Raw genomic sequence first — 10922 nt, 5'->3', positions numbered from 1 at the left:
TAACGAATATTAATAAAGTATTTTAATGTATACACAGATAGAACAATAACACTGTTTTACTGCAGACAAAAACACCAGGCAATATTTCACTGCAGATCAGTTCATCAGGAGACCAACTGCAGACTGAGTGTCTGTGTCTGTGTGTGTGTGTGTGTGTGTGTGTGTGTGTGTGTGGGTGTGTGTGTGTGTGGGTGTGTGGGTGTATTAGTGTGAGATTGTGAAGTCAGAAAGACAGATGGAGACACGACCCACACGACTGCCACACAGTGAGTTAAGGACACTGCTCAGACATGGAGATGTGTCTGTGCATGAGTGTGTAGTGTGTTTGTTTGAGTGTGAGAATGTGTGTTTGTGAGAATGTATGAGTCTAAGAGTATGACTATGTGGGTAGGAGTTTGTGTGTGTGAGCACATGTATGTGTGTGTTTGAGTGTGTGCTCATCTGTGTAAGAGCGTGACTTAAGGGCGTCACACACCAGATGCGCCGCTCGGTGCTGCGATACAGCTCGCACATGACAGTTGAAAGTATCGCATTGAAAGTATCTATTTAAAATTAAACTATTCAGATGGCGCTCTGTGGCGCGGCAGAAATATGAACAGTGTCCTGAGACGTGGCTGGGCGCCGCGGACAGCCGCCGATTTGCAGCACCGGTGTGTGTCCCCTGATAGAAACCTATGTTTAGAATTCTGAAATGCATAGCACTGGGTGGCGCGAAGAGGGCAGCGCTTCCGGTGTGTAACCCCCCTAAGAGTGTGTTGTGTGTGTGTGCACAGGAGAGTGTCTATGTGTAAGATAGTGTTGTGTGTGAATGTGTGTCTGTGTGCATATGTGAGTTTCTGTGTGTGTGTGTGTGTGTGTGTGTGTGTGTGTGTGTGTGTGTGTGTGTGTGTAAGGATACAGCAAGCGTCTGCTGGAGGTCTCGCTGGGAGGAAGTTGTGTGAGTGACTCCACTAAAGTCTCCATCTTTATCCTCAGATCATCAGGAGGAGAACGAGCACAACACTACACACACACACACACACCAGTGGTATTGACACTTAGAACTCAGAACTAATGACACACTCAGAATATTTGAGACCATCAGTCTCATTTTGTGTGTGGTGTGTGTGAAATACACACCTGTGTGAGCATCACTCTCAGTGTGTGTGTAATGTACACCTGTGTGAACATCAGTCTCTCTGTGTGTGTGTTACATACCTGTGTGAGCATCAGTCTCAGTGTGTGTTTTCTGTCATCAGTCAGGTTTGTTACTCCTCGTTTCTCCACCTCTTCACACACACTCTCAACCTCAGTCCACCACTGAGAGACGCCACAGCTGAAACACACCAGCTACACACACACACACACACACGCACACAGATAAATCCACAGAGCAGTGTTAAAGTTTGTGTTTGTGTGTATATGATGAGAGTGTGTGTGTGTGTATGAGTGTGTTACCAGTGTGAGCAGCTGCAGTACAGCAGGCCTCAGTTTTTCATCACTGGACAGCAAAGAGAAGAGCAGGAACCGAGTCCATGGCTGACGACACACCATCTGCTCAACTACGCACACACACACACGGACACAATTACACACAGACAAACACACACACACACACACATACACACACTCTCTTTCATTCATTCAGAAGTCTTCAGAACTGGTGAATCCATAAGTGTGTACTACTCTACATTAGTGATAAGCTCTCAGCATAGTGGGCATGTCAGTCCCTTAGCAGTGAGCATGCCTGTCCCTCAACAGTGAGCATGTCAGTCCCTCAGCAGTAAGCATGTCAGTCTCTCAGCAGTGAGCATGTCTGTCCCTCAACAGTGAGCATGTCAGTCCCTCAGCAGTAAGCATGTCAGTCCCTCAGCAGTAAGCATGTCAGTCTCTCAGCAGTGAGCATGTCTGTCCCTCAACAGTGAGCATGTCAGTCCCTCAGCAGTAAGCATGTCAGTCCCTCAGCAGTACGCATGTCAGTCCCTCAGCAGTGAGCATGTCTGTCCCTCAACAGTGAGCATGTCAGTCCCTCAGCAGTGAGCATGTCTGTCCCTCAATAGTGAGCATGTCAGTCCCTCAGCAGTGAGCATGTCAGTCCCTCAACAGTGAGCATGTCAGTCCCTCAGCAGTGAGCATGTCAGTCTCTCAGCAGTGTGCATGTCAGTCCCTCAGCAGTGTGCATGTCAGTCCCTCAGCAGTACGCATGTCAGTCTCTCAGCAGTGAGCATGTCAGTCCCTCAACAGTGAGCATGTCAGTCTCTCAGCAGTAAGCATGTCAGTCCCTCAGCAGTGAGCATGTCAGTCCCTCAGCAGTAAGCATGTCAGTCCCTCAGCAGTGAGCATGTCAGTCCCTCAGCAGTGAGCATGTCAGTCTCTCAGCAGTGAGCATGTCAGTCCCTCAACAGTGAGCATGTCAGTCCCTCAGCAGTGAGCATGTCAGTCTCTCAGCAGTGAGCATGTCAGTCCCTCAACAGTGAGCATGTCAGTCCCTCAGGCGTATCTGTACCGCTGTCAGGGTTCCTTCTGTGCAGGAAGTCCATCAGAGACTTTAGACAGTTTACAGCAGCGCTGGCCATCAGATCCTGCTTCTGCACACACACACACACACACACACACGCACACACACACAATACTACTCAATACTCAATTACACTAAACAACGGACAGTCGTAATGTTCCCTGTGTGTGTGTTTGTGTGCGATGTTGCATGTGTGTAAATATGTAAAAGTGTGTGTTTGTGTGTGCGCCTGTGATGAGTAATGTGTATGATTGTTTCTTGTGTGTGTGTGTGTGTGCGTGAGAGTGTGTGTGAGATTGTTTTCGCCAATTAATTTAATCTGTGTATAACTGTGTGATGTGGATGAGTGTTTTAGTAGTGTGTGTGTGTACCGTTAGCATAAGCGTGCCGAGAGCCGTGATGAGGCTGTTAGCGCCGCTGTGTCCGAGCGGGTGCAGAGCGCCATCAGCTGGCGGCAGGGGTCTCTGTAGCACTACATCGCACACACACACCAGCGTAGACTCGTCCACATCCAAACACACCTGCACAAAGCGCACACTGCACACTACACACACACACATCAGTCTTTTAATCCAATATTGAGTGTGTGTGTGTGTATGAGTGTATTTGTGTGTGAGTAAATCTGAGAGACAGTGTTAAATAGTGTGAGTGAGTAAGTATGCAAGTTTGAGGGTATGTGTGTGTGTGTGTGTTTGTGTGTGCATTTAAGTGTGTATATTTGCATAGGTTTGTGTGTGTGTGTGATGAATGTAAGTGACTGTGGGTGTCTGTGTGTGTAATATATGTGTCTGTGTGTCTCACTGAGCATCAGTGTGTCCGTCTGCTTCTTATTGAAGGTCAGTCGTCTCAGAATCTGATGAAGATCCACCCTGACGCTCCTCTGCACCTTCAACACACACACACAGACCTCTGTAAGCTGTAATACTGACACACACACACACACACACACACCACACATGTCTCACCTGAGCGGAGTGTTTGTGCTGCAGCAGCATGAGGGAGGAGAGCAGGAGCAGTGAGGAGCAGCTCAGTGATGAAGATGATGATGAAGATAACAGCTCCTCCAGCAGCTCCATCAGTCTGACATTACCCAGCAGCAGACACACCGCTGACACACACAAGCATTGGTATTAGTGGTTTATGAGGACTCTCCACATGTGTAATGTAGTTTATTTATACAGTAAATCTGCTTATTATACGGCTCTCCCCCACCCCTAACCCCACCCTAACAAAGACACATGTGCACAACACTGAACGTTGAAAGACCCTGATGAGCATGATTTCAAACAGTTTGAATTATGGGGACACAAAGCATGTCCCTTTAAACCACCTCAACATTACACCTGCCATGCTCAAGACAATTTACAAATGTGTCCTCATAAATCCCATAAGCAAGCACACAGAGTGGAGTGTGTTGTGGTGTGTATGTGTGATCTGTGTGTGTTACCTCGGTCAGTGGCGTGTGACGGACACACACACAGGAAGCAGTACAAAAAGTTGAAGACAGACAGAAGCAGCTCAGGGTTGGTGGAGTTCAGCTTTGCTACCAGATTACTGACTACACAAACACACACACACACACACACACACCTGATGAACACAACATAATAGCATCTGTGTGTAGTCAGTGTGTCCACTCTGACTGTGTGTGTGTTTGTGTGCGTGTATCATACTGTTGTACAGCAGTGTGTCTGCTCTGTGTGTGTGTCATATTGTAGTATAGCAATGTATAGTCAGTGTCCACTCTGTGTGTGTGTCGTACTGTGGTAAAGCAGTGTGTAGTCAGTGTGTCCGCTCTGCATCATACACAGCAGCTCCAGCAGCACAGTCAGCACGTCTGAAACACAGCAGAGGGGGAGGCTTCTTTATATCTTTATATACACTAATAATAGACTTCTGAGTATTTCAGAAACTGCTGATCTACTGGGATTTTCACACACAACCAGGGTGTCTCTAGGGTTTGCAGAGAATGGTCCAAAAAAGAGAAAATATCTAGTGAGTGGCAGTTCCAAATGCTTAGTTGATGCCAGAGATCAGAGGAGAATGGCCAGACTGGTTCCAGCTGATAGAAAGGCATCAGTAACTCAAAAAATTACTTGCTACAATCGAGGTCTGCAGAAAATCATCTCTGAATGCACAACACCGGGTGCCACTCCTGTCAGCTAAGGACAGGCTACAATTCACACAGGCTCACCAAAATTGGACAATAGAGGATTGGAAAAACCCTGTCCATACCTTTATGACCACAGTGTACCCAACTTCTGATGGATACTTCCAGCAGGATAACGTGCCATATCATAAAGCGCAAATCATCTCAGACTGGTTTCTTGAACATGACAATGGGTTCACTGCACTCCAATGGCCTTCACAGTCACCAGAGCTCAATCCAATAGAGCACCTTTGGGCTGTGGCGGAACGGGAGATTTGCATCATGGATGTGCAGCCGACAAATCTGCAGCAACTGTGCGATGCTATCATGTCAACATGGAGCAAAATCTCTGAGTAACATCTCCAGTATCTTGTTAAATCTATAACACGAAGGATTAAGGCAGTTGTGAAGGTAAAAGTGGGTCCAACCCAGTACTCGTAAAGTGTACCTAATAAAGTGGCCGGTGACTGTACACTCTTTATATTAACTCATGTGACCTACTGTGGTTTAAACAGGTTTCCTTCAGGCTTTGCACACTGGACAAACTCCCTACTATCATGTTGTTCATATACAACTCTACAGATGGGGCTCTATGGAAATATGCAGGAAATCTGTGGCGATAAAGGAAATTGCAATATTTTGCAACATTTGCTTGATTATGTGTTAAATTCAGCAATCGAAAATTGTGAAATCCTGGAGGGTCTGTCTATGTCAGCACAAGTATTTAACTATTTTCCTCACTGGAATATTGATAAATCTTTGTTAGTCGTGAAAGCAAAGTCATCTCTACGAGGAGAATCAGCACATTACACACTCTGACTTTCCAAGAGTGTGTTTGGCATGCAGTCCCGGGACAGAGACCTGAGCTCAGAAGATCCTCAAGCCCTGGGCCTGGACCCTCCCGTTTGAAGGGTGAGAGGGGAGTTTGAGTTCAGGTAGGTCTCAAGAACTCCGCTGCTTGTTTATGGCTAATGACAAGTTAGGAATTGCTAGGGAGATATGTACTGCTAAGAGCTCATCTATAGTGCCAATTTGGTTTGGTAAATTCACTTACTGTATTTTACGCACTATAAGGTGCACCTGAAAGCTTTAAGTTTAGTCAAAAAACATCCTGTGCCTGACAATCCGGTGCGCCTTATGTGTGCAATGAGTTCCAAAATCTGTAAAAAATGTTGTTGTGTGACTTTGGCAAGCACTCCACTTGATTGACTGTCGGAGCATTTCCCACCGACAGGGACGTAATACGTACACTCCATACGCTAGCAACAAGAAACCAATCAAAACAACATTTATTTGTTTAATGATCCCCGAAATGGCACCAGTAAAGAGACTTTACTGTGCTTACGAGGCACAATTCAATCTACAAGCCATCAGTTATGCAGTTGTAAATGGGAATAGAGCATCTGCGAAACAATTCCACATTAATGAATCTATGCTTCGGAAGTGGAGGAAGTAAAAAAATTAATTACAGCAAGTTGAGAAGACAAAACAGTTTTCGCGGAATCAAAGCAAGGTGGTCACAGTTAGAAGACCAACTTGACTGTCTCTACAGTCACCATTCGACTGAGTGCAACAAAGAGAGCACAACACATGGAGATCGAACACTTTCAAGGAGGCCCGTCTTGGTGCTTTCGTTTTATGAAAAGGCGCCATCTCTCTATCCGCGCAAGGACTACCGTGGCGCAGCAACTGCCAGCGGATTACAAAGAAAAGTTGGTCAAACTTTTCAAACACATCACCAACATGGATGAAGTCCCTCTTTTGACATTCCTGTGAACCATACAGTGGAGAAAAAGGGGGCCAGCACGGTATCGATACGCACCACGGGGTTCCAACCGCAGGATATGGTGTAAACAGAGCGTTCAAAGTGAAGTTGCGAGCAGCGTGGAAGCAATGGATGACAGACGGCAAACATACATTTACTAAGACTGGTAGGCAGCGCTGGGTGAGTTACGCCACCATATGTAAATGGATTGAGATGCCTGGGTTAAGATATCTGCTTTAACTGTTGTCCGAGCTTTTGCAAAAGCCGGCATCCTTGCTGAACAGCCACCCAGCAACGAGACTGACAATGATGAGAGAGAACACGGCATGTTTGATGGCAAAACTGCCCAGCTGTTCAATTCAGACACAGAAGATGAGGACTTTGATGGATTTGTGGGAGAAGACTGATTAAAAAAATAATATGAGTGTATTGTTAAGTAGTACAATAAAGTTCAACTAAACTACGGTAACTGTTTTGCTTCCATTACCTTTTTTTTGTAGACTGTGTGTTTTAGCGTGCCCCTTATAATACGGTGCGCCTTATGTATGGGTAAAGTACAGAAATAGACCCCATAATTGAAACTGCGTCTTATAATCCGGTGCGCAGAAAACACGTTACGTTGCATGTCTTTGATTAGTGGGAGGAAACCGGGGAACCCCACGTGAGCACAGAGAGAACATGTACACCGCACTTCGACTGGCTTGGTAAGAACTTGAACTAGTGACATTAATGCTGTGAGGCAGGGGTCACCAACCGTTTGGAAACTGAGAGCTACTTCTTGGATATCATTTAATGTGAAGGGCTATCAGTTTGATACACACTTCCTAACAACAACTTTGCTCAATTATTATTAACAATCAATGATATTCATGTAAAGACACTGATCATGTTAATGATTTCACACAATAGTTGTCAACAATGATTGGAAACAGAAATATCAATATGCAACACTTAATTTGTCTGAAAATTTTTAAGTTTTTTTAATATATAACTTAATGTCATTTTCAATTTTACACCAATGCAAGTGTGATTTAAAAGGAATAGCTACAAAAAATATTAGATGCAGCTTACTGGTATGTGGTGCATTGTTAAGCTAATTTCATAACAGGCCCACGGGCAACTCATGTAATCCTTGCGGGCGGGCACCATGTTGTTGACCCCTGCTGTGAGGCAACAGTGCTATGATATTATGTGTGTATTGCTGACTGACAATGTCAAGCCTGGCTAGTGAGGTGAGTGAGAGACGGAGTGATACAGGTTTTAACTGTATGGTGTAGGTGTAACAAGATTAAAGATGGTTTTCCTGCCTTGAGGAGCCAATAATAATGAATATGAGGACGTGGATGAGTCTGTCTTGTCACACGGAAAAGGATGGAACATTACGAGCTTGAAAAATGGAGACCTGTGTGTGTGTCTCTCTGCAGGACGCTGAGCAGAAGCAGTCTCATCTGCACACAGAGGTCAGGGCTCCTGCTGATGATGATGCTGCTGTCAGCCGACTGGAGGAAACACCGCAAAACACACAGAGCTGACACACTCGCTGAGGAGGAGGAGTCACACGCTACTGCCTGAACACACACACACACACACACACACACATACATACACAGAAATATTAAACACTCACAGCTGACAACTCGCTGAGGAGTCACAAGCTACTGGCTGAACACACACACAGCGTGAACTCTTGAAATAGATATAACAGTTATATGTCTTACATGAGGATCAAATCCATATTCGATTAATTGTGTTTGTGAAACTCTGAAGGTTGAGTTTACCCAACGTTAGATTTTACTTCGCAAAATGACAGTTGAGGGGCTTTATGTAATGTGTAGTGGTGTAATTAAGAGTTTCTATAAGTGAAACCCTGAAATTGTATGTGTATGTGTGTGTGTGTGTCACCAGAGTGGCCATCAGCGCTGGCGGGTGTGTGTGCAGCAGCTCCAGCAGCTCCTTGTCCTCCTCTTCAGATGTTTGCTTGAGTCGCTCTGCTAATGCTAGCGCACCGAAACGCTCTGTCAGCTCAGGGTGCGAGAAGAGGAAGTGCAGGACGGAGAGAGGGAGAGAGCGAGAGAAGAGCGCAGGACAGGACGACAGAGCTGCACTCAGCACGCTCACTGACACCTACACACACACAAACCCCACACCATTACTACACACCAAATCTGCTGCAGAGTTTTTATTGAACATTGAACAGTTTTCAGTGTGTTTGTTTTGGTTCTTACACCTTTACAAAAGGTTGGTTCTTACACCTTTACAAATTAAAGCACTCTTCATTTTTAGTGTTTTTTTTTCAAAAGACATTTCAAGAGTTCCCACTTAGATATGCTTGGCACTTATAGCAGGTTTGGCATGCTGTCACGGGAGAGAACCCTGAGCTCGGAGATATTTGAGCCCAGGGCTCCCGCCCAGTTTAGAAGCATATCAGGAGAACCGAGATCAGGTAGGTCTCGATCGCTCCCCCTTTAAAAGGGGAGAAAAAGGAGGAGATGGGGTGGAAGGGGGGATTCTTCCAAAACGAAGAGTGCAATAAGGAGAAAGTGATCCATTTACATTAAGCTAGGATCATTCTGATTGGATTATTACTGATTACGGTTGAGTGGCCAGCGGTGCACAATCATATCACGTGCTCCTCTCGAAATTAGTTTATGAAACTTCACATAAACACAGATACACACACCATCACATTATCAGTGTTGCCAAATTGGGCGGTTTCCTGCCCAATTGGAAAGTTTTGAATTAAATTTTGCGGGTAAAAAATGGCAATCACAGGTTGACAAAATTTTGGTGGATTTGAAACGCAAATTTTTTATTCAGCTTACTTAACAAAACATAACTGTGTGCTCCTACTCCATTCAGTTATTAGTGACCAGTGCATAGCACAAACCGGGTAGGCCCAAACACAAGAGAAGTTGGAGGAAATCTGACTCCCCTTCGCATGTATGCGCATCACGCATCGCTTGCAATTAAACTCACAGCGGTTTATTATGACACTTTATTCGCAATTGACAGCAAGACCAAACATAGCAGCATTGTCTGATTGACAAAAAGCACCTAACTATGTTCAAAAGAATTTAAAACACTAAATGGGACGAATTTATACCCTATTTCAAGAGTACATACTCTAATAGGTAGTGTAATCTACACAACATTTTAGAGTGTGGGTGAGAAGGGGACAGTATGGTTAAAAATTATGAGTCAAAGTAACTAGGTTAATTTACATCAATTAAAAAGCTTTTGGACTGGAAAATGTCTGCTATATCTGGCAACACTGCACATTATAGATCAGATGCTATGATTTTAAGGCACATGTGTCAATTCCAGTTACTGGAGGGCCATAGCTCTGCACAGTTTAGTTCCAACCCTATTTAAACACACTTGAACTAATTGAGTCCTTTAGGCTTGTTTGAAACTTACACTCAAAAAAATGATATGTTGGCTTTAAATAACTTTTTTATGTCAACAGGATCCACGCAACAGAGTTAAGTTACCTTAAAGAAAAAATATTTGAGTGAATTAAGTTAGTTACATAAAGGTAATGCAATGTTGTTTAGTTCAATCAACACAACATTAATAATTTAGCTTTAATTTATTTACACTGTTAAAAAAAATTCGTTAAATTTACAGAAAAATACTGGCAGTGGTTGCCAGGAATTTTCTGTAAAAATACGGAAGTTTTATAGGACTGTTTAAATTTACAGAAAATAACCGTATTTCATCAACTGATACAATGTTTAGTTCACAAAAACCTAGTTTAGCCATAGACTGTAAAATATATGGACGTAGTATCCGTGACGTCACCCATAGGTTTCTAAAGAGCGCAAAAGAATCCACAAGTAGGCGCGGCCAACCGTCGCCATTTTGTTCACGCGTCATCACACCCACGACGGGATACCAAACAAGGGCAAAGAGGCGGAGAGTGAGCGGAGCTACAGACACCTGCTGGCATTTAGCTTGGACCTGGTTCAGACACACTTTACTTTGGGAGAAATGCTTAATACTTTATCACCTGTGACTCGTTTGTGTTCTGACCACTTGTGCTTGGTTGTACACTATATCAATAAAGTGTTTAGACTTTTAAAAATACTGCTGTAATACATTAAGCCACTAAACACTAAACATTGCCACGTGAATGGTTTGTGAGCACAATTAAGTGCACTTAATTGCCATGCCATCTAACAATTGTAGGAAACAAGTCCAAAAGGCAGCTGACAGTGTAAAGCCACATAAAACAACACAGAAATACGATAAATATGCCGAGTTCAGTGGCTAATCTGCAGGTTTCAGCTGAGGTGACGTGACGACGACCAACGAGACCTAGCTGTCACTCAAGTGGCCACGCCTTTAATTATGCAAACTTAATATAACTTAATATAAAGGAAACGGATGAGTTATAAAAAAATTCACCCCCCTCACAGTTGTCATGAAGGGTAATATTAGCTGTATTAACCAAAATCTTTTTTTGTACCAGGCTGTAAACACCTTTTTTTCTGCTGTAAAGTTGCCCATTC

General features: G+C 44.1%; 1 protein-coding gene across 12 annotated transcripts in view; it reads right to left on the bottom strand.

Moving 5' to 3' along the window:
* The window catches only part of mei1 (meiotic double-stranded break formation protein 1), a 93895-nt gene that overhangs the window by 61894 nt on the left and 21079 nt on the right, over positions 1-10922 (bottom strand). For 3 of the 12 annotated variants that reach the window (XM_073933720.1, XM_073933722.1, XM_073933716.1), the window contains exons 20-29: positions 8314-8535; positions 7814-7979; positions 4260-4334; positions 3945-4055; positions 3463-3605; positions 3299-3383; positions 2869-3041; positions 2486-2567; positions 1438-1541; positions 1198-1329 (exon numbers count right to left, since the gene is read on the bottom strand). In XM_073933720.1, the coding sequence (XP_073789821.1) occupies positions 1198-1329; positions 1438-1541; positions 2486-2567; positions 2869-3041; positions 3299-3383; positions 3463-3605; positions 3945-4055; positions 4260-4334; positions 7814-7979; positions 8314-8535 (1293 nt within the window). Of the gene's footprint in view, positions 1-9; positions 257-898; positions 1003-1197; positions 1330-1437; positions 1542-2485; positions 2568-2868; positions 3042-3298; positions 3384-3462; positions 3606-3944; positions 4056-4259; positions 4335-7813; positions 7980-8313; positions 8536-10922 lie in introns of those variants that run through there. The other 9 variants (XM_068215709.2, XM_073933717.1, XM_073933718.1 and 6 more) reach the window with 9 other exon arrangements.

Source organism: Danio rerio, chromosome 20 (genome assembly GCF_049306965.1).
Source record: "Danio rerio strain Tuebingen ecotype United States chromosome 20, GRCz12tu, whole genome shotgun sequence".
Classification (NCBI taxonomy): Eukaryota; Metazoa; Chordata; class Actinopteri; order Cypriniformes; family Danionidae; genus Danio; species Danio rerio.
This window is presented reverse-complemented; position numbering and strand designations above follow the sequence as displayed.